This window comes from Anoplopoma fimbria, chromosome 2, assembly GCF_027596085.1.
Source record: "Anoplopoma fimbria isolate UVic2021 breed Golden Eagle Sablefish chromosome 2, Afim_UVic_2022, whole genome shotgun sequence".
Taxonomy (NCBI): domain Eukaryota; kingdom Metazoa; phylum Chordata; class Actinopteri; order Perciformes; family Anoplopomatidae; genus Anoplopoma; species Anoplopoma fimbria.
In genome coordinates this window covers 16,970,699-16,995,158 of record NC_072450.1, presented here as the reverse complement: position 1 = coordinate 16,995,158, position 24,460 = coordinate 16,970,699, and the positions used below count along the sequence as shown (strand labels likewise).

Sequence of the window (24,460 nt, the reverse complement as noted above, 5' to 3'; positions counted from 1 at the left end):
ATAATGTTTCATATAATCAGTTTAGTATGGTTACTTTCACTTTCAATACTTCCACCGTCTCCTGTGATGACTGCTCAAGAAAGAAAAGCAATTATAAGGTTTTGCTATTCAGAAACAAAGCCATGTAAATAAAAGCATAAGAAAGAGCTATGAGAACGTTTCTTTCTTTTCTTTTTTCAATGTTTTTGTTGTTTTTTTCATTCTAGAAAATGTATAATTGTATGAAATAGAGACTATTTTGTGTTTTTTTTTCCGCCTGAAACATTTTAACCTGAAACTTTCCTTTTCACTTTATAAGAATGAAAGGAAAAAAGTTTCTATAATATGCTCAATGAGAATGACGAGGATTTACTGTTCCTCGTGCACGTTTGCACCCACCTGCACTGCGAAACGTGCACGAACAACTTTGGAGATTTCTGCGAAAGTAAATTCAGTGACTTTTTTTTAAAAAGAACGATAAGGGGAATATTCTAATCACTTGCTAAAGTACGTAAGAGTATACAGTGAGTGTACTAGTGGACTTCATTTGAATAGATAGCTCTCGTGCTCCTCTCGCTGCACCCCGGGGTGAAAGTTGTTGTATTGAAAAGAGGGAGGAGAAGGGCAGAGAGGCAGAATAACGGAGAGCAAAGTGGCCACTGTTGTTGGAGACACTTCAGGAGTTCACAATGGGGTCCGGAACAGCGTCCCGGTGTTTGGATCTGTTTGTTGTTTTGTCTCTGCTGCCCCCGTTTATCTACGCCAACCGGATTATCACACACAAACCGGAGCTCCAGAAGTCCACCGTCACCGGTAAACACACTAGTCTAGTCTAGACCTCGTGCAGGGTGATGAACAAGCACACGTGTTGACTGCTAAATAGAATGTAGGCATGTTTCTGTGATGTGGTTTAAATTGTTGCAAGTAAGTGTAAGATAATATGATTTTTATAAGTTTTATAAGTGAGAATTGTTTTCTTATGTTTGCAATCAAGTGGAAATCCTTTAAGCTGTGGACTCAAGTGGGCATTCTTAGCTGTCCAAATCCAACTGGCAAAGCACCAGCGGCTCAACGTTGCTGTCGCTGTCTGCCGTGCTGCAGCAGTCTGGCATCAGCTTAAAAAAATACTATTTTTGATGGCATTTTGCCAAACGCCAGTCGAAATTATTAACCTATCACTGGGGAGCAGTTTTCCTACACTCTTTAACTTTTTGGTGAAATGTGCTCTGGGTAATAAGAAACTTTAAGGGATGTAATAGGTTCATTTGATCAAAGCAGATGGAAGTCACTAAAATGTTATTAATGTACAATCTGCCCTTATATTAAGGATTTAAGGATCTCAGAGTCAATTTAATATAGAATTTATTCTACATGGCTTCCAAGATCGCAAAGTTTTGAATAGGTAACACTTTACTTTAACCTCTTCATCTATAACCTATAATACATGGTTTAATACATGTACTACAACATAACTACATTATAATTTAGTTATAAGCAGATAAAAGGACATTTTAAGTGTTAATGTACAGCTCCTCAACAATAATGACTTATCCTATGAAGACACATACATAATTACATTTGTGTAATATTAGCATTCATTATTTTTACATGTTTTTATAGTGATTATACTGTCTATATAATGTTTGTCCAAGCATCCTAAGTTTGAGAAATTTTAGGGAATTTAAAATCTGTTTTAGGGGATGCTTGTTCACTCAGTACGTGGCAAAACTTAAAATATTGTTTTGAGATTTATAAAAAAAATGTGTGTGTTTAACCCAAATGACCCTTGTACTGTGAGTGAAACTGTGACAGACTAATCCAATCTCCAACGTCGCACACACACACACACACACACACACAAGCATCCCACCAAAACATTTGCATTCCCGTTGCCATGGTGACGGCAGTAGGGGCATAGTAACTAAATGTGCGTTTCTGCTTTCTACAGGGCTCGGGGTGAAGGAGCACTCGCAGATTGTTGCCCAGCACAATAGACTGCGCAGCCGGGTCAATCCCATGGCAGCTAATATGCAAAAAATGGTCTGTGGCATCTATTGTCTGTTTCTTTTGTGTGTGTAGGTGTGTGTGTGTGTGTGTGTGTGTGTGTGTGTGTGTGTGTGTGTGTGTGTGTGTGTGTGTGTATGTGTGTGTTGGTATGAATGCTGCTGTCACCTAAATGTGAGTTTAAGGCAGTTTAAATTATTGTCAGTCTGCATTCTGATTTTCACACCAAAGGTTAGTCTTAGTCTGAAGCCCACAGTTGTCTCTTATGAAGAGTTGCTGTTCCGTAATGTAGACTTTCTCTCCCCTAGATTTTGAGTTCAAACAGCTGCCATCAAACTCCAGCTTCAAAATCCTAAGCAGAGAAAAACACTATTGATGATGATGATGATGATGATGATGATGATGATGATGATGATGATGGTGTCAGTAATGTGTTGTGTAACGTTGCAATGAGGTTGATGAGGATTTGAGTCAACAGTTCTGAGAGGCCTGTAATTCCAACAGAGCTCTTTTTTTTACGGTTTGTTAATCTTACTACACAGGCAAAGCACAATATGGTACACAAAGCAATTAATCAATCAAAAGTCTCCAGTTCTCCCACCATAACATCTATGACTAGGGAGGACTGTGTGACCATTTTTGTTGGTCCCTGCATAAGACATCTGTTATTATAGGACAAGCCCATCAAAACAGAGTTATTTCACAAAAATATTTATTTTTCAGAAGTGAAATCACTAAACAAAGGCATAAATAGTAAAAAAAAAAGGTTTCTTGTTGAGCTGTCTTTTTCTGTGGTACTGATATCTCAACAGTGTGAAATGGTTGTGTTAGTGTATCATTTGTTGTGCTCTGCTGCAGGCTGAGTGATAGTGTGGACATTCAGAATGAAGCCAAAATCAATTAGCTGTGCTTAGTCTTCTGAGTGAAATGATACCAATTAATCTTTTTTTCCTACCAGAATAAGAATAAACTTAAGCAACATTTTACATTTGTTAGTCAGTTGATCAACACGTATAGTTAAAAAACTGTTCTAGAGTGATAAAAACAGTTAAGGGATCATGGTGAGGTGTTGCTGAATGTGCAACAATTCTTAATATTAATGTGTGAAATGGGTTTTTTAATCCCACTCTCTGCAAAACACCCAAGCTACGGTAAATCCTCTCCTTATCTTACTCCATCTATTGCTTAGCCATACATTCCTTAACTGCACAACTGTCTCGTCTGCATGTGATTATTGCTGCGAGGTAACAATGGATTATGAAAATCACAATGCATTGGATATCCTCCGGGCCTAATATGAGATTTTTTAGCCAGGGCAAACTGTCACTTTGTCATAGATTACATCCTCAAAGCCACCCCTACAGACCGAGCCCCCTTTCTTCGACTGCTCTTCAGCCTCGAAGAACTGTTCTCAACTGATAAGGCAGTAATGAGAAAAAGAGGATGTGGATAATCATTCTGCATTCACAGCTGTGGTATTACAGGTAATTTCCCAGTGAAAACCCTCAGAGGAAGCTTTGCCGAGCTGAAGAGGCACATTAAAGAGCTTTACTGATAAACGTTAAAAGGCTCAAGGCTTCGGCTGTGTTTGTGAATATCTGAATGAGGTTTTTTTCACAGAGGAATGAACCAGTAGGCATTGTGGTGAGATTGTGTTGAAGTGATTATAATATAGACCTTTAGGCTTTGCTTTCAAGGGTAGATAAAATACCAATATTTAAGAAATGAGTGATGCTCCTCCCTTTCTTACACCATGTCTGCAGGTTTTCTTTGAGCTCTTGAGGAAGTATTATGAGGTCATACTTTCACTCTCAGAGACAGAAATGAAAGTTCAGCGTTTACTTTTGATATGCAAATCATGACCTGTTTGTGAGATTGTATTTTATTAACCGTGCTCAGATCTTCTCAAGCTCCGGTACTTCCATTTTAATGCAGTTGGGGTGAAAAAAAACTGATCTACAGAGCTTTTAAGCCAAATATCAAGATTTATTGATTTAGCCAATTTGGTAAACTGCAGTTGTTGATTGCGCCACAAAGAAGGCAAAACAGAGTATAAACTCACATATTTCCGAATGAGACATTCAAATCCCACAGTGGATATAACATGACATGCCTTGAAATGAAATGTCTTAGATGAAATATTGCCCGGCGACCTCTGGTGGCATCAAAGTGTGAGCCGATGACTTTGCCTGGCAGACATCAGAGAGCAGAGAACAATGAACTCAAGGGGACTCCGCCTTTCTAAGCCACACTCATACTTCTGATGTCTATCCTCCAGACTCTCTGTCTATCCATAAAGAAAAGGTGTTGGACAGGCAGTTGATTAGATTCAAGAAAAAGGACCACTTTATAATAAGGGAGCTGTAAGGTTTTGATGGTGGTGAAGAATGCAAACAGGATGAGAGCTGGCGGGATTGATGTGGAAAGCGTGATAGAAAAATTAGCAGCATCAGTTAAACAGGGATTTTTTTTCCAGTGCTCTGATTTTTACTGGTGATCATACACACAATAAAAAAAAACGAGTTGAGAGAGATGTGGAAAACATGTAGTGTCTATCAAAGTGATATCGACCCTCCATCAAACTCCCATTAAGATAGTGAACAAGTTGACTAAACAAAATGTCAACGTAGATTCAGGAATGGTAATAATTGTATTTACACTACTAGGTACTGATGTGGCAGAGTGATTGATTGTAGAACGTTTGTGTGGAAAACAGTTGTTTATTTGAATCACCCACTACAAATCTTGGAGAACGTGTCACTTAGTGAAGGGTTTTTCTGTAGCACACAATGAGTGTCAGTCAGTTTGTTGGCCCTGCCGTGGACTGGCAGCTTGCCCACGGTGTCTCCCTGCCTGTTGCCAACTATACTCTAAGACTGGCTCCGACCCCTGAAAAGGATTAGGCGGGATAAGAAAATCACTCATGCACTATTAGGAATGACCTTCATGCCAAATAGTTTTTCCTTTCATCCAGTTTTAATCAGTATCTACAAAGTACAATATGACCTTCATTTCAGATTTATGGGGCAGCTCCAAGTCCAAAAGACCCCAGTAACATATTTTCATAATTAAATGAGTTGATTATGAACATTTCCTGCAGGTAATAATTGATGTAATTGCTAATAAATTCTTAATTTTAATAAACAATTGATTATTCAGTATTTATGTGGAATTAAACAGCTTCAAAATGCCTTCATGAAGTCTTAGAAATGTTGTGTGGGTTTCTGACGTCATGAAGCAGCAGACAGATGACCTGTGACAAAAATATTGATGGTTAAATCTGACAGAAGTGTACAGGATAAATTGAGCTTCTAAAACACACAGATAAAATAAAGTAAGTATGGTAACTTAATGTTACATTTTCTTTTAACGAGCCGGACTGTAAATGTTAAGAGTGAAAGATATGTTTTATTTTTATTTACAGGAGTGGAATGAGAAGTTGGCCTTACTTGCAAAGAAGAGGGCAGCATTGTGTAACACAGACCCCCCTCCAGAACATACCTCATCTTTCAGCCATATTGGGTGGAACACACATCTTTCTGCTGATGGTGTCACCTCTTTTTCTGACGCCATTCACTCTTGGTTTGAGGAGGGGAAAGATTTTCTCTACTTGAGTGGGCAATGTGGGGAGAATGCAACCTGTCAACACTATACACAGGTATAAACAAGCAGATATAAACTGTGCCTTTGTTTGTGTGGAGTCATACTTTTACAGTAAAAAATATAAGTGCTGATGTTGTGTGTCTAATCTTCTGTTGTTGTGTAGTTGGTGTGGGCCACTTCGAGTAACGTGGGCTGTGCCAGCCAGCTGTGTCTGAGAGAAGGAGGTTCATCTGAGATGTTTGTCTGTGCATATTACCCTGGGTAACAATTACACACTTTTCCTCCCAAAAATGTAATTGATGAATTCATCTGAGAACAGCAAAGGATACAATTTTAACACAAATTAATACTTTTAAAATTTAAACAAAATAACAATCATTTTATCTGCAATCCAGGTCACAAATCTTTATGGTGTTAAAAACAGTAGTACTTATATGAAAAGTCAATGCCGCTTTCCAGGGAGTCCTTGGTACATTTATTAAAAAGAAAAGATAGTCAAGTCCCTGTTCTCTGTGGACATTTTGAACATCAATATTGTTCTAAGCCCTCCTTACGCTACTCTAGATCTTGTGCTATTGTGTCTCTCTTAGTATATGTGTTCTACAGTATGTATTTGTGTTGCTGCAGGGGTAACTGGGAGGTGAATGGTTGGCTGGTGATGCCCTATAACACAGGGCTGTACTGCTCACTCTGCACCTCCTCCATGTCTGGCTGCTTTAAACTCTGGGACTATGTGGGAGGATTATGTGGTATGACAATTTATATATATATATCCTGGAATACATAACTTTAACTAGAATCAGAGTTCTGCTGATTTTGGCTAAAATGATCAGATTTCCAGGTGTTCATTTTGCATTATTTGTGTGTGCATTGATGTGTACTTGTGTTTGTGTGCATGCAAATCTTTAATCAGAAATTCCAAGGAATCCATGTCGAATGAGCTGTGGTCAACACGGCCATCTTAACATCTCATCCTGCAAGTGCTTGTGTGACCGAGGCTTCACCGGACGCCTCTGCCAGGGTACCAGTCATCAACATCAAGCGTAGCAGTATGGATATAGTACACATATTGATATCAGGCCTTGTTAAATTGGTCAGTTTTCTTTAATGTTCAAAGCAGAGAAGCAGGTTTCACTGTGCCAAGTGTCTGTTTTTCAGTACGATGCAGTGTGCAGTGTGTACACGGTCGGTTCAAAGAGGAAGAATGCTCTTGCTTGTGTGATGTTGGCTATGGTGGTGCTGAGTGTGCAGGTGAGTGCAGTGTTCCTCTTTGTGTTTTCAAATACCTCAGCAGTTTGCACTCTGAGACACAGGTTGGTTTCAAATTCAAAAGCATGCACAGGCACACACTGAAATTCTTGTGGTTGCTGCTACATTCTGTATTTATTTTTAAGAGAGTGTGGTGACATGATGAGAACATCCAGCATATTTACTTATTAGAGGTGGCATCAAAGACCATTTAGTGGTAATACGATTCACCGTATAAGGAGTAGAAGTGGCACAGTTTAACATCCTTAATACTCTATTTACATTCTCAGAATGAGTTTCTGTGCATTCATACCTTCTAGCTAAAAAGGCAACAAACTTATTTTCTGTAACTTGATTTGGTTTCTTTTATAAATCTCAGTGAACATAATTCTTATAACATATTTAAGCCTGTTCATTTAGCTTGAGCCATTATGGGTGATCTGCATCATTATTGTTCACTTTTGGTATTTTGGTGGCTTGTGTCCCAACAGAGAAAGTGCAGTTTCCCTTCTACAGCTGTGATGTGATGATAGATGGTGATTGCTTCATGGTGTCTTCAGAAGCTGACACCTACTATGGAGCCAAGAGTCACTGTCAGGTGAGATACAGGTCTGTGTTGCCCACTGAGGGATTGAGACAAGCTCTACTATGAAATCTACATATTTCATTCAACTTCCAGTGTGGCCTTGTCTACTGTTTACACCACCAGGAACGACGAGGTATTCTAGCTCAGATCTACAATCAGAAGGTTCAGGACATCCTGGCGTTTTACCTCAGCCAGCTGGAGACCAGCAACGAGGTCACCAACACTGACTTTGAGACCCGAAACTTCTGGATTGGTACAGTCTTTCTTCCAAAAGAATTTAAGATATGATAATGTTTCCTAACACCGAACAGCACTACCAGATTAGTTGGCAGACTCTGCTGTCGTTTTGAACAGATACCAGGTGGAGTTTGTGGAGATGCTGCATGGATAAAACAGCAATGTCTTTGCTCCACAGGTTTGACATATAAGCCTCTGAAAGACTCATTTCGCTGGGACACAGGAGAGATCCCTGGATTCAGCAGCTTTGCCTTTGGGCAACCTGACAACCAAGGGTAAGAGACACATTTCCTAACAGACCAAAGCTCCTGCAGAGTACATCATAAACAGAGGGACAAGTGCAATGGAGCTAAACAAACAGACAAGAAGCAGATAATATGAAAGGTAGAAAATTACTTTTTTTGGTGTGAGATTCAGGCTTTTTTCAATCTGCTGATGTGTCTGCCTAAGGATGTACAATATGTATTAATTATTACTGCAGGAGATTTCCGTAGTTTGTTCTTTCATTTGTTTTTATCTCTGAAATAATCTCCTGCTTAAATAGAACTTAATATTAAATTATCCACTAAGGTTGTATCAAATACATTTTATTATTTATATATGGACTAACCAGGAAAAGACAGTAGCTGTGTCCCAATCCAGCGGCTGCATCCTTCGGAGGGTGCATTTGTAGACCGATTACGTCACAGCGACACATGCAGCCTACTTTTACCAGATTCGGAGGATACAACTGATGGATCCTTCGCGGCCCAACATATCCCAAGATGCATTGCGTGCCGGTGAAGTTTTTTTTTTTTTTTTATCGACATGGTGACTAGTGGACCAGCAACGGGAGAGTTCACATTTAAATATAATCATTGGGTTTTAACTCAAGTGAATATTTACAGATACAAGTGTTAAAACTAAAAACAAGGGACCTAATCAGATCACACTTATGTTAATTTACGTGACACTATTAATTAACCAGCTGACGCTACCGGGAGCCGCTGCACTATTTACAGCAGCTCGTCCATTTTAATATTTTAACTTTTTTATACTCTTTTATGACAACCGCAGCTGGTTGCTAGGAGACGGGAGCGGCAAAAGGGTGGGGGCGCGAAATGCTGGTGACGTAACCAGGAAATAATTTGTGGACCAGACCGTCTCATTCCGGGGAGCGCTCGGTGCAGCCTTCGCGGTATTCAAAGGACCCGGCCCACGTAGACCGCGGAGGCTGGGTCCTCCGAAGGCTGCAGCCCTGGATTGGGACACAGCTAGTGATGTTGACTTGCAATCTCCACCTTGACCACTAGATGTCTCTCTCTTTCTGTGTCTCCCTCACTCCCTTTCTCTGTTCTATCTATCCATCTAACAGCTATCATATCTGTCTGTAATAACTACTTTCATAATTAACTCGTTATTAAGTCAGTAATGAAATGTTCGAATCAAGAAGTCTTGTTTAAATTAAATACTATTGTCTGATTTCTTTATCTGTATCTGAATATATTTGGCCCCAGTTTGTTTGATTTGGGATTTATTATATGAAAAACTATAACATCTTCTGCTTCATCAGAAATTCAAACAAACAAAACTGGTCTGAAAAAGTATAACAACTTTACAATACATTTAAATAAGTGAAAAACTTTTGCGCCCAGGGTCACTTACTCATCTCTCTTTGTCTAGCTTTGGAAACTGTGTGGAGCTGCAGGCATCAAGTGCCTTTAACTGGAACGACCAGCGATGTAAAACACAGAACAGATACATTTGCCTGCATGGTAAGGCTCCATATGGGTAAGGGTGAATAAAAGTGTTGAGGGGATGAGGTTGAGTTCTTTTTTGTACAAATGACCATCCAATATGATGTTCAGGACCTGCTTGGAGGGGGTATCACAAACACCCAAGTCACTGTGTCGCCCGACAAATGTGATATTTGATAAAGGCAATAATAGAAATGTAGAATCGTTAAGACTTTCCATTGTTGTCACATTTTGGGCACAAAACCAAAATAGCTGATCACTGATAGTATTGCCTTTACTGAATACTAAGCACATTTGGCTGCATTTCTTCAACTGCAGCAGCATGTCCCACAGTTGACTTTCAAGAGAAACTTGCTCATCTTCTCCCCAAATGCCCTTTCATCCTGAGAAAAATATAGATGGGAGTTTGAGTCTACATCTTTTGCAAGACATATTAAACTCAGCCATAAATTACTGTGAAGACTAGAAAACTAAAACAGTGAGCAAAAAGTTTGAGCTGCAGACTTGGTGGTCAGTCTTTAACATTACACATGAGAATCCGCTTTAATGGCCTGTCCTGACTGTACGTTGTAGTCTGTTCCTGTCCTGTTTGGTGGCCGATCCAAACCACACAATGATGAACGTAAAGAGAACAGACTGGATTATTGCCGTGTAGAATTGTATCAGCAGCTCCTGAGGCAGGTTGAACTTCCTGAGCTGGAGCCGGAAGTTCATCCTCTGCCGGGCCTTTTTCCTGATAGTGTCAATGTTGGAATTCCACTTCAGGTCCTTGGAGATGATGGATCCCAGAAACTTGAATGTTTCCAAAGCAGACACAGTATTGTTCAGTGTGGTTATGGAGGGCTTATCCTGAAGTCCACTGTCTGCTCCACAGTTTTAAGGGTGTTCGCCTCCAGGTTGTTCTGACAACACCAAACTTTTCAGCCTGCCATCTGTTTGCAGACTCATTCCCTGGTCTGTCAAAAAAGTTTGTGATCCACTAGCATGTGAAAGCAGGGATAGTGAGCTGGGTGAGTTTAGTGAGTAGGATGACTGGCATGATGGTGTTGAGCGCCAGTCTGAAGTTGTGCTGTTGCAGGATGTAGTGCAGTGACTGCATCATTGTTTGGTAGGAAAACTGCTGGGGGTCCAGGAGGGTCCTGTGATGTCCTTTCAGGTGGGTCAACACCAGTATCTCTAAGGATTTCATGACCACAGATGTCAGGGCGATGGGCCTATAGTCATTTAATCCTGTGATGGAGGTTTTCTTGAGGACAGGGATTATTGTGGAGCATTTTAAGAAGAAAGGGACCACACAGCTCCAGTGATCTGTTGAAGATCTGTGGGAATAATGATGTGGAGACATTGAGTTGATTCAGTGTTTAATGTCAAAAATATCACTTAATGGAGCTTTACAGCTTCTTGTATTCGTTTGGATAGTCACACCTGCTGTTCTCTTCTGTGTGCAGACAATTATCTGTGGCTGATAATCACAGCAGGGTGACGTCTAAAATGTTAATCCAGTGTGTCCATTAATGATATGAACTCAACATTGAAAGATCTGTGTGATCCTGCATACACATTTAAACAAGGCACTCAGTCTAAATCAATGGCACTCAGTGCTCGCCATCCAGAGCCTTTGGGCGATCAATATACATCTGCCCCACAAAGGCCCGCAGTGTTTAGACACACACATACCACTTACATTGATTGTAAGGAATGAGAGGGTGGCAGATGTTTAGTTTTGCCCACTTGAGTGCGTCTTTGTAAGTGGTTGCTGTGTAATCTGGTATTGATCACCCATAGCTGAATGAGTGACCTGCTCTGAATGTGGTCAACATTGCCAGTACAACCTTTTTACAACCTGCTTTCTGAAGACCTCCTTATGTCTCTCTTTGTTTAGTTTGTGTAAGTCTAAAACATTACTAGCAGATCAAAATCAAGAGGAGCTTTATTGGTCAAATTATATATCAGCGCTAATTAAACTGCATACTGTAGTGGTCATTAACAAAGCTAAACATCTGTGAATATTCTTTGATCAAATATGTTCCGACCCTTCCTCTCGAAATAAAAGCAAATTTTCACTGAAGCAACAAAGAGTGAAATGCATAAATTCAGCTGATTATAAGCACACAGAGCCCTCCATCCCATCAGAGTGATTTCCAGCCTTCTTTGCAGTGTTGTGTTAATTGGTGATAAAATGATAAGTGGATATCACACAGCCTGAGGGGGGACACTAAGCTGTGTATCTCCAGAGTCTGTGCTTGTGTGTGTGTGATTGTTTCAATATGCATTTAAAGAGTTTCAGTCTCCTATATCATGTTTTTGTGTGTTTGTGTGCATTTACAGCTGCAAAGCACATCGCCCAATGGGAGGATAGCAGGTGACTTGGATTTCTGGAAAGGGGTGAAACCAACTGTGCAGTATGTGTTACATGTTGGATGGGACAATGGCCACGTTTTTTTTCATTCATTGTACACAGATCAATGTAGTTTAGATGTACTGTATAGAAAGTACATGTTTCAGTTTGCAAATGTTTATCATTAAATAGTTGAATGTTACTCAGGAAAAGTCTTCTTTCATTCTTTGCATATGTCCTCTGAGTGAGCGGCTTCAGTTGAAATGAAAAAAGGCTGCTGTATCTTTTACATCCACCGGCCTCAAGTGACTTAGAAATCAATTTGGTCTGGCAGTTCTCTTAATGCTGCTCAGTGAAATGCGGAAAAAGAAAAGAGAAGATTTCTTACAGTTTTGATGGTGGGCCACGTTGAAAAACCACGTCATTTTATAGAAAAGTGGAGACAGGGCAATTAACAAAAGCACTAAAACTACACTCAAGCAAAGAACTAGATAATTAAAGCTGAGATTCCCTTTAAGTTCTGGATAAGAAAGCAACAAAGCCCCACGGTCCACACATTCTCTTAATTTGTTGTAGTTTTTATCAGCCTTTTTCAGAGCAGACAATTCCAATGCACAGATGTGTTCATGCAAAGGATTCTCCATGGAAAGCAAAGTGCATCGTTTACATATTTATGTTTTCAGCCATGCTGGGGCATGTCGGTCTGTCGGTCAGGCCACCACTTTAGTACAAATAAAAATACCTCTAAAGCATGCCATGACATTTTGTGAAGACATTCATTACTCGTGATTCCTAAAGGATGATGATGCTGATGAAGGTTGGCTTGAAGGTGAGTTGCTAAGTCAGCTGAGCCAGCTGTCATACCAGTATCTTTGATAGAGCAGATAGATACCAGAGAGGAAGAAAATAGCTATTTAGTGAGCACAATACAGTAAGAGTGCTGTACTGTTAAAACGACCTGATTTCTTTCTCTCTGACCCCCAGCAAGTTGATAGTAAGAAGTTTACGACAAAGTGGGATTAAAAAGTTTGATTCGAGAAAGAACACACAAGATTTTAAAATAATTTCCTGACTGCATTTACAGAACATCCTGTGAGGCAGTGGTTATAGTGTAAAATGATCTCGGAAAGGGAAAAGCAAACTCTGACCAAGCTAACAAAAAAATCAAAAATTCAAATCCTGGCCCTATCATCATGTAAAATGTTGCAGGGAAAATTGTATTTGCTGAAAAATCCATTCAGCACCTTGGACAGCGAATGTTTCTGTAACAGCTATTAATGACATTACTGGGATTTATCAGGTTTGTTGAGGATGCCTTCAGTCTAAAGGTTAATCTAAACCTGAAGGGAGATGGTATATTCATTTGACTTCTGTTTGAATAACACATTGAACAACAAACCTCAAGGTGCTTAATGTGTTTCTGTTGCTGATTTACCCACAGCGCTCACGAACACCGTGACTCATCTGCCAGAAACAAAACTGGATCAGTATGCATGTAGAGGCAAAAAGTACTGACTTTAGAAGAGAGAGGATTTCCAATATAAGAGAATCTGTCATCCAGCAATAAGAGTAGAAAAGGCAAGGGCAACCCATCCTTATGAAGTTTTGTGTTTTTTGGGGAAAGACCAAAAAGTGCAATGAGCGCTAATCACAGAGAGTTAAAGATAGATATCCAGTAAACATACTTGGACAAAGCTAGAAGATATGTAATTTGTGCCTGCCTACATCTATCACATTGAGGGTCCATCTCTTTCTTAACCTTTACTCATCTGTATTCAGTCCAATATATGCAATGCACACAACATTTCTCTAATAATAAATTGAGTATATGCTAAACATGTCACACAGTCAAGGAGTTGTTTAGTCTATGTTAGTATATTGTATTTTTTACAGTGTGGTAAATGTAGTTATTGTGTGATGCAAATCCAGACAAAATTTATTCCAGGATTTAAACCTGATACTTCCACTTAACAAAAAACATGTGTTATCATTATGCACAACAAGAATTTTAGTTTAGGTACAAGTGTGTGTGTGTGTGGTTTAGACGCCATACTGCCTTACTGGGAACAGAGGAAGATCTTGCTGGACGGCAGATGATAATACACTCAGAGGGCAGAGAGAGATAAAGGCTGCAGATAATGGGGTCAGACCAACGAATCAACGGCACAGTGAAATAGTGCAAACACGGCTGAGGTTTCAGGGCTAAACAGCTGGGAAGAGCTGAGAGGAGCAAACCCATATCCTAATTGTGTTTCAGTTCTACTAAGTTTACACTTTATTCGACACATTTTAGATATTCCCTTTGCAAGCTAAGTATGCAATGCCTCTACACAATGAATAATGTGAAATAATGTGTGGCTCACATTGCATTCAAATCTCTCAAAACAAAAAAACAAGCTGGTTAGGTTTGTTTACTTGTTAACTGGGCTCAACAGGATGATTCTGCAAGCTTAAAGAGATTGTTCAGCATTTTGGGGAACTCATTTTATTAACTTTTTTGCTGAGAATTAGACGACAAATTGACCACTCTCGTATCTTAACAGTAAATATAGGCCTGGATTCACGTCCTGCATGACAGAAACATAAAAAAACGAGAGTTGTATTAACGATATGTTTGGAAACTTTAACGTGTCTTTAATGTATTTAGCTTTAAATACATTTCTGTTGGTTTTAACAATGTTTGGCTGCACAACATGCATTTTTAATGACCAAGGTAATGATGGATCACTGGGATTAAGAGGTTACATTTATTTAATTTACACTAAAAGGCCTTTTACATTGTCACTGGTTCAGATATGTATCTTATCCATAGTGAGGAAAACACAACATTAATTTAGATAATTGTCTGGGCACACAGTGTGTCACTAAGTGAGATGTGCTGTGTAATAAACTTTTTTTGCTGATGTGTTGGTTCATGCCTGTGCCTGCTTCTCTAAACAAAATGTGAGTCCTGATTGTGTTTGTGTGTGTCTGCCTGTGTGTGTGTACTGTATGTGTAAATCTTTACCACAGACGCGGCGCTAGCGTAGCTTCCTGCTGCTCTCATGGTGCCCCCTGATAAGCGGATGCTGCAGAGGGTTTCAGAATGGCGCCGGTGGCAGTGGAATTAGCTTCCATTGTCATGATAATGACAGTGATACTCTTGCCCCGTCCAACTCAGACCAGCCATTGTATGGAAACAGGAATGCAATTTCTCCTGCAGCAGCAACCGACAATCCTCTATGAGAGTGAAAGGTCCCTAAATGACTTCCCATTCAGGCGAGGCTGAGGGGCCAGCAGCCAATTAAAGTGGGAGCAGCAGAACAGTGCCATCCCAAAGACCTAAGGCTGTCTCTAAACACACACATTAAGCAATAGCAAGTCGCTGTATTTTCCTTTGTACAGAGAACATCTAATCCCCTAAACTATCTTTTTCCTTACAGAAGTGATTATTTTGGGGGCACAGGCAGTTTACACTAAATAACTCAAGAGGTTTACTCAGCACACTATGTACACAGACCCAGGGACACAAGTTATTGATTTGAAATGCCTAAATATTGGAGTTGGGGGACAGAGTTCCTGGGCAAAGTGGACACTCTCCAACACCATCTTACATGGTTAAATTCAATGCTGTTCTTAATAGTATCAGATATCCCCCTGTGTTTATATCGGTCACGATGGAGGGTTTCCATAGTTCTTCATGCTACTGAGCTGTGAGTAAAGTGCATGTGTGCTGTGGGACTCTGAAAGCCCTGAGCTGAGAAGAAGCCCATTGAGCCAGATGAGTTTTAAGCAGCACTACTAATAATCACCCACCGCAACATCGACAATTCTCCTGAGACAAAAACATTCCTCTTGATTGCCTTATTTATTCTGCAGCCAACTTCCCACCAAACATTTTCTCTTTTTTATTTCCACTGCTAATTCAAACACGTTTCTCCATCCTCTTTAGAAGCATCCCAGTTTTTATAGTCGAAAACATTTTGTGATAACTATTGAAATAAAATGTCTTTCTTCAATTGTTCAAATGTTTGTTGTCCTACCAGCCTTGTTGGGGCATGCACAATGCTCAATTAGCAAATGTCCTGTTTGGGCATCGATTGTCTCCTTCTATTATTGATATATTGACTGCTGTCATATCAAACTACTAGCAAAGATCTACAAATATGATTGCAAAATATTGCATGATGAGAAATGCTGTAATTTTATTTTAGCATTATTAGTGTTTCAAGCAATGCTTTCACTTGCGTTTTGTCAATTAATGTGAAATTGTTGTTTTGTAAAGTTGAAATTGTCGGGTCTTCAAATCCGACATCGAACAAGGGTGAGGTGTTTGACCCTCTAACAAGCACTTCAGATTGAGTATACCGGCAGCTGTTTGGGTGTCTTTGAACTGCTGCCTTGCACGCTACAAATGCATGCGTCTGTAAAGCTGTGTTAAGTGTTCTTTGTCTACATTCTGGTCTGTGTAACCCCTATTTAACCAGTCCTTAACTGAGCCGTGACAGCTAAAATTAAATAACAATACTACAATACTACAATACTACGACAGTAACTCCTCTGACCACATGGAGCAGAACTTATTCCAAAAACTCTAAAAGATGAAAACTGAATTGTGTTCCCTCTGAAAACTGAATTGTGTTGCCTGTGTAGTCAAAGCCTGATAAAGCTTATTCCTCTGTGCCATTTAGTAAAACTATTAAATGAAAATGGGCACTGTATTGTATTTTAAGTCAATTCTATAAACACTGCCCTGCAGCGATAAAGACTCACTAAAACAATGAATGTGAATTAATCTGAAGCTGACAACAATTGCACTATTTACTCATGTTTGAATAACGTTTTCTAAAAACTACAATGCCCAGCTGTAGCATGAAATGATTTAGTGTTTGAAAAAATTAAAATAAATGTATTTGAGAACTATTTTTAAAGATTAACATATTTTGTAGGAACAATGAGCAGAGTCTATTGAGAGAACTGAGTGAAAGGCTAATGCAATGTTGGTTTTGGTCTTTGTGTGAGTTTTGTTAACAAGAAGACACATTTGAGCATTCATATAAGACCAAATACTGTGGTATCCATCTGTAGTTATAAAGCAGTAGACCTTTGACCTGGCAACATGGATTAAATCGGCTGTTGTATCATTAAAGTGCTCCTCATTTTGAATAATCTATCAAACTGCCAAAGTAACGTTACACTATTCAGTCCTTGAGAACAGTATTGCCTCTTGACATTTTCAGTAAACAATTGGGCACAAGTTTTGCTGGCTGTTAGCAGTACGTTGGCTAGCACAGGGCATAATATGCACGCAAAGGTTGCAACAGACACAGTACAAAATACCTATCCATCAGATTATATTACAAGTTTAGATGAAAGCTCTCATCAGACAGCAGGGTTTCTTTTTATCATAAATAGGGCTCTTGTGTGTTTAAGCATCTTGTGATAGTCATTGAAGGCTGCAATCAGTCTCCAATTATCGCTCTTTACATCTCAATGAGGAAATCCAGCTGCACTGTAGGATCTGATGATAGAGGAGGAGGAGTGACTGTGTATTTTTATGAGGAGAGGTAGATGATGCTTACAGACAGAATTACAGGGTGATTCCTAATCATCTGAACAAATCAAGTAAAGATTACACTAAGTACTCGCTTTATGGTCCACCTGCTTATATCCTCTGTTTCATTTCTGCCGAGCACCTTCTTGTAGTTTGTGAGTATTGGCATTTTCTCTTTTGATGCTGGATTGAAAGCAAATAACATGAGGGTATTCATCGAGAGGCCTATATTGTGAGAGTGAGATTGAATTATGATTATAAATTCTATTTAATTATTTGTCCCAGCCAGTTATGCTTCTCTAACTTTTTTTCCAGCTCTAAAAAATTGACAAAGAAACGTATTGCTCTATTGAAAAAATAAAAACATAACATGCTTATCAGAGTTTCAGATATGAACACAGTTTTAATTTTACATCAAACCAATATTCAGTCTAGTCAGAGGACTGCAGTGATTATTCTGCCCGTCCTCAATCACCATTAAACCATTATTTCTCTGTCCGTTATCTTCATGATTCTCTCTCTCTCTCTCTCTCTCTCTCTCTCTCTCTCTCTCTCTCTCTCTCTCTTTCTCTCCCTCTCTCTCTCTCTTGCTTTGTCTTTTTCATTTTCTCTTCTCAGTGCAGCATTTGGATGCAAGATGAACTTTGATAAGAGTTAATGAGAACACAGCATTGTAGGGGGAAAGAATGGCTCGGGCTGCAGTCAAGAGCCTCCTCACCAGGAAATGGACTGTAAAGAGCTGCAGCCACCCACTCCTCTGGGAGGAGGATAGGAGAGCCAGAGGAGAGGAAGACAATAGAGACTGCGCAAAGACAGGGTTGTAAAAGGGTGTGAAGGACAAGAAAAGAAGAAAAGGAGATATATGATTAAGGCAAATAAATGGGGAAAAGGAAAGCCCAGGGTACAGACATAATGATAGATAATTACTGTATTTTATTTAACCCAGCTTTAATACAACTAAAGGCGTTTTCAGGTCTGCAGTTCCGATTCAGGGACTTTATTTTTATTTTATTTTCCCCTTGGTTTGTTTGTGTTCACATGGTAACATTCAAGAGCAGTCCAAAAGTTGTTAACAAATGCCTCAAGCATGCTGTTCTCTCACTGGTCAGAAATGTTATCGGAAAGATTTGCTGCAAAACACATCCTTCTCTTTTTTTTTCTTCATTATGGAGCACCAACAGTGTGTATTACTTATTGTTTTCATTGCGTTTATGTGGTTCATATACCAGTGTTCATTAAATGAACAAAATATCCAGCTCCAGTGAGCATCTGGGCTGCAAATAGAAAACAATGTCCTGATGCATCTTATTAGAAGAGGTGCCGCCTCAAGAGTTCAAAGATTACCTCTGATGGGTGCATACCACCACACACTTGCATGACAACTGTTCTTCAGACTCTGCTTCGGGTAAACTTGATTATATTATGTTTAAATGCCTATTGTTTTGGATTGAAGGGTCTATTGAGCTCTTATTGTAAACAAACCGCTGCATGTTTTGACTGAGGCGAGTCGAGACCCCGCGATATCAGTCCACTTGTTTTGCCGCGAATCCGGATTCAATATTTGTGTGTCATATCTGCCAGGACTCAAAATGAGCTATGTGAATACACCATAAATTGTATTGTGCTCGCCAACTGCTTATTAATAGATACAATATAGATACAGAAAAATGCAGTTAATCAGTTTCAGTGTGATTTCGAAACACATCACTTTAGAAAATGTAAATCCAACTGAGTTAGGTTAACTGAACCTGAGAAAACAAGTTAATTCAACCACTCCTCAGTAACACTGATGAACAGTGGGGAACAATTTCATTTCATTTGCCATTTACTTAGTTTGAAGACAACATGTCACTTAACCTTAATGTCACTTACTTACTTATAAACTTGTGAAATTCTAATTTACGTTATGTCACTATAGAAGCTGAATCAATTTCCTTTTGATTATTTTTGTATCTACGTTTTTGTAGATACGTTGCTGCTTCCACTGGCTACCATGAAAAGCACAACTGATGATTTCTCCATTGGTTAGCAACTTGCTCGCCATTGTTTTCCTGTCAGACATGATGTCCTTTTATTGAACAAGCTTGTCTTCACATTGCCAACAAAAGAATGAATATAAAAAAACAGGAACAACTTCTGTTTTTACATTCTATGCATCCTGACTGGCTAAAGCAATACTCCTGCATAATAAGTGTATATGCAGCAATGATGTATGCACACTTTATGGTGTTTAGTTCATTTTCCAAAAAAATTAATTTAGCACACAGTCTTGTACATTTGCATTTTTCTGATATTTTTATGCTCCTTATCTGTAATTACATTTATAATGTATTATAGCTGGCGTGAAAGATTTACGGTTCACAGTTCAGTGCCTAAAATGCAATATAAGACGTATTTTTGAATTTATTATTTCTTTAGCATTCATGCAAAGAGATGTCATTGAACATTTTGTGCTGTCGAATATTGTCAAGTCGTCACTTCAAGATACCCCCAAACATAATTTGACATACATTTATAATAAAAAAAACTACATCAATGATGCCATTCAAGTTGAATACACATTTCAACAATGTGTATTAATATAGTTTGTAATTGAATGTCAAAGAGGAGACAGAGAGTGATACTGCTAGAAAAATAAGAGGAAAGCAAGGTACATGAGTTAGTGGGTAGAAAGGGGACTAGAGGGGAGCCGACCAAAGATACAAGAAACAATAATAATAATATAATGGGGGTAATGATGATGGTAAGATGTGAGTAAAATTACAACATTAAAGACAGGAAGTGCTTGAAATCAGAGCCTCGATGGTCATCTGCGGTTGGAGATGGGTCCCTAACAGCGAAAGAGGAAGAGAAAAAAGATTAGGAGGCAAATGAGGGTAACATCTTGAGGAAGCTGCTGGTAAATTAATAAATAAAGAGTTGAGAGAGGAGAGGGATTCTCAAGGATGTCATCTTAATTGAAAGTGACGGCTTCAATTAAAAATGTAATCATTTTGTCCGTTTTCTAATTAAAAGCGAAACGACTGATAGTTTTGACTCATTAACTTCAAAGAGTGATGCAGTCTGACCGAGTGGGGAAAGTGTGTCACTTGCTGAATGAAGAGGGAGCTAGCAGAGGAGAAGTGGTGCAAAGGATCAGGAGGACTGATGCGTCGGGTGAGGATAATCTGCTACAGTTACTTTATATGAAAGAGAGAGAGAGACAGCTCTGAGTCAGTGGATAAACGGTCAAATGATAATAACCAGGAAGCAGTTAGCGACTATGAGTGCTGTCATGAAGGTTGCTAGGCCTGACAAAAAGCAGAACGCTGTAAGTGACAATTATTATTTTTAAAGAGCAGCCTCTTCATCATTAGGCTACTGATTTTCTGAACAAATACAACCAACACTGATACAAACCTTTTCCACACACTCACACACACACACTGATCCGATGCTCATTACCACACGTGATACTGTCAGCAAAAGGAGGCAATTCAAGGACCAACCGACCTGTTGAGAGGTTGTTTGATGTGTGTGAAGATGACTGAAATGTGAGGCAAGTGAATGTCTTCTTGGCTGTTACAAAAATGAAGTATATGGCTACAAGGTAACAATTATCGGACACATAATGCAAAATAGAATATGTGTTTGCGGTAAGTTTCTGATAGATTTGCCTGACAAATAAAAAAAAATTATGCCACAGTAAATTGTTTGGAGACATTTTTCTTTTCACCTGACAAATCCATTGTAAGTCTTGCTAAATGCTCCTCTATGATCACCAGCTAGTTGCTAACCTTGGCTGTCTGGCATGTTCATGTAGTGTACATTTGGTTGAGAAAAGCTTGAAACTAACCAAAACAGTTGTTTGCTGTAGATCTTTTGTTAATACTGTATGGCATAATGGCAACAAGACGATAGCAGACATGCTTATGACAACCTCCTGCAGGATTAAATGATACAATTAAAAAGTTAAAAAGCAAATTTAATTTGTCAAAGCTTTTGTTCAGATACTCCAGGTGGATAGCCAGATGAATGAAAACTGTGTTTAATATCTATTCCACACCACTATGGCAGCTCGTTGTTGTATGTGTCGGTTAATGGATGAGGAGACGAATGGTTGAGGTCGAGTAATACATTTGGACAATTACGTTCCCGTACAACAAAATCGCATTGTCAACAAAATTTTAAGGGAAATGTATTTTATGTATATGAAGGGCAGGAGACTTTCACCCAAGAGGCCACTGTTTGTGTCGTTTGTGAAAACAAATGTCATCCTTGACATTTTTTATTTTACATAATTTTTATTTTGTTAACAATGTTAACTGTGTATTTAAGACTGTGACTGTAAACCTTTTTAGTAGTTGTAGAGGAAAATAATTTAGTAAGAGACAGGGTTTCTCTCTGTGTTTCTTTGCCTTTGACTTTTCAGCCGTAACACCTTTAAGAGCCATCTCTTTATCAGATATAAAGCAACATATTGATTTTTACTTTGCCCTGTAAAATCCATCGTTGCAGAGAAAGGAAAACAATATGATAAGCAAAATGTTTACTCATATGCAATGGTTTCATATTTCTAAACAAATTAACTCAACCAAAATAATTAGATTTTTTCTTATACGTATATCCCAGATCAGTGCCAAGTTAGAGACAGTTTAAATAAACAAAAGTAGATGTTATTCTGCATAATTAATAACTCTATTTATCCAAGGATTTATCCACCAACTACAGTCTGTTGACCCTGGACACTAAACAGCCCGCTGGAGCAACAGATAAGATAAGTGAGCAATTTTCACTTTTTTTTTTTTACAAACTCGACCAAATGTGCTTTAGAATGACAAAATAAAAAAAGTATTTTTAAGTTGTGTTCATGTTTTTACACATTCCTCTTGGCTCTTTTTACTTTACCTTTAAAGTTAAAATTAGTTTACTTACTTTGCTATAACGTTGTTTTAAGTTGTAACCAGCAGGAGACATTTGAAGAATTTTATGCAAATTCCAGAGAACAATTATAACAATATAACCATAGTCAAGGTTGCAGAGCGACTAGCACTTTTCCAGCATTTCCCCAAGGTCGTGGAGCCAAAAGTTCAGTAAAATGTCCCCAAACTGACGGTTAGAAGCAGAGAGGTAAAATCCAGATAAGAGGGAAATGAAACACAGTAAGATAATTCAAAAGCAAGAGGCTAAATACAAATAAAATTCAAAATAGCAACAGCTGAAGTCCCACTAGAACTGCTGACATAAACCATAAATTGACACGACCAACAATCCTGAATGAAATTTATGGTGAATCATTTCACTGTAAGATCCTTTATGCATTTTGATCAACACTGAAGCTACATGGCAGTGTTTTGCTCCTTTGTAATATGGAGCTCATGAAAAGGAAAACTATTTCCCAAGCCAGCAGCTGTTCCCACTTCTCTCTGGACAACAACCTTGTTTACTCTCAGTGGTAGCTTTTTGGGGAGGGGAAAGTCTGGCCTTTTTTTCCGCATCCAGATTTCACACTGTGTTAACCTCATAAGCTAGTTTATCTGACTCTCAGAGTCCTGCTGCCCTCAGATACACTCTGTGGTCAGCTTGTCTGTACTTGGTACTCATTTACAACAGCAGTTGGAATGTTTCATTTGCATGAATTTAATGGATATGATGCTGACCCCAATAAGACAGCAAAATACCACGTATACACTCCACACATTGCTGTGTTTCTAAACACTAATAGGCCTATAGTACAGATTTCTGTAGTGAAAATTACAGCAAATTCAACATACATGAGTGCAAATATGTGTCCTATGTAGTATTTTTTTTCTGGTATTTGTTCAGAAACCTCCAGTGAGTTAAGAGGGATTTTTTTTTTTCGTCACAGCTGGGCAGTCTGAATGAACAAGGCTATCCATGACGCAGACAGAACGGGCTGTGGAGGATGATGAATGGGGCTGTTGGGTAATGCTACTCAGTTCAGCCACACTCTCTATAGTGTCTGTCTCACAGCACGACCCAAGGAAAGAGGCACTAATGCAAAGTTAACTGAGTTTAACACTCTCCCAATCTCTGAGCATTGTTGAATCCACCTTCTGATTGCTTCGTCAGAGGCTGGCCAATAAAAATTGGATTATCCTCTGAGGAACCTGCTATGTTCGTCGTCAGGCCAGCTTTCTTTGTTCAATACATCAGAAGTTTGGAAACAGAGTACAGTCAGTGTGTGTGTTCTGTATCCGAGAAATGCTCCAGGGAGAGACAGCTTCATCCAAAACAGATATCAGACTGGACAGTGTAGACACTGTTATCTCACATTCAAGTTACCAGCATTAAAGCCAGATCCTAACAACAAAGACACTGTCTAATTCCCTGTTTTACAGCACTGTGCACTGGCCCACAATTTTCATTCAAAACAGAACAAAGATTTGACTCCAATGTTTTGTTGATGTTTCTCCATTAAAAGCCAATAAAATACAAAATAATACTTTGTTCCTCTAGTAATATGTATTTATTCACAAACTGAATGAAAAAAGACCCAGTGGTGCTAAAGAATGGTTATTATCTCTCTAAAGTCTGTTAAGTGAAATAGCTGAGGGCCGGCAGCAAAGCAGAGTGACTGAGGTGCCAGTCAAAGTGTTGTGAAATGTGTAGCTGGCTGCAGGTCTCTTTTTATCAGCCTAGCCAAATCAAGCTGCTGCCACAGTTACCCAAAGCACAAAAAGGGGAAAATCTCACCACCTGGGCACTATCACCCTGATGGAGCCCTTCCTGATTTATTCACCACTGATACACATACAGGGGCCTGCACACACACAAACAGGCATATATGTCCATTCATCCACACTCACACAAACACACACTGGCTCAAACCCGGACTATAGCTCTCTGTCCAATTTAGTTTGCAGGTCCAGTAGCACAACATAATGAGGTTTTCACACTGAGACACTCCAGCTAGAGAGAGCGGCGGGGGAAGACGATGTGAGAGGGAGTCGGTGGGTGTGACACGGAGAGAGAAGGGGAAGGAAAGAGAAAGGCACTCGATGATAATGTATGATCTGTCTGCGGTGCTCTATGGTGGGGGAAAAGAGTGCAGTGGTGCATTTAAAAAGAAGATTATCATGTCAAGATACAGCAATACCTCGGTGAACACTGATTTTCATTGGGTGTTCGTGCTCTGCTCTCTCTGTCTGGGTGTGAATACCGAGAGTGGCTAATCAGGAAAGGAGGGTGTGTGT

At 39.2% G+C, this 24,460-nt stretch overlaps 1 protein-coding gene across 1 annotated transcript; it reads left to right on the top strand.

Moving 5' to 3' along the window:
* Positions 1–652: 652 nt before the first annotated feature.
* On the top strand, positions 653–11,824 carry LOC129107100 (C-type lectin domain family 18 member A-like). Its single transcript, XM_054618477.1, has 12 exons — positions 653–792; positions 1,928–2,019; positions 5,408–5,641; positions 5,750–5,847; positions 6,214–6,335; positions 6,500–6,607; positions 6,745–6,837; positions 7,326–7,432; positions 7,544–7,673; positions 7,836–7,932; positions 9,320–9,411; positions 11,722–11,824. Exons 1-12 carry the CDS (start codon positions 669–671, stop codon positions 11,757–11,759), a joined length of 1,335 nt encoding a protein of 444 aa, XP_054474452.1. The 5' UTR covers positions 653–668; the 3' UTR covers positions 11,760–11,824.
* The last annotated feature ends 12,636 nt before the right edge of the window (positions 11,825–24,460 follow it).

Excerpts from the sequence above, each read along its gene's own strand:
- LOC129107100 (XM_054618477.1), top strand. The coding sequence starts at position 669 with ATGGGGTCCGGAACAGCGTCCCGGTGTTTGGATCTGTTTGTTGTTTTG. Across the intron at positions 5,848-6,213 it reads GTCTGTGCATATTACCCTGG|GGGTAACTGGGAGGTGAATG; the intron begins GTAACAATTACA and ends GTGTTGCTGCAG. Across the intron at positions 6,336-6,499 it reads CTATGTGGGAGGATTATGTG|AAATTCCAAGGAATCCATGT; the intron begins GTATGACAATTT and ends ATCTTTAATCAG.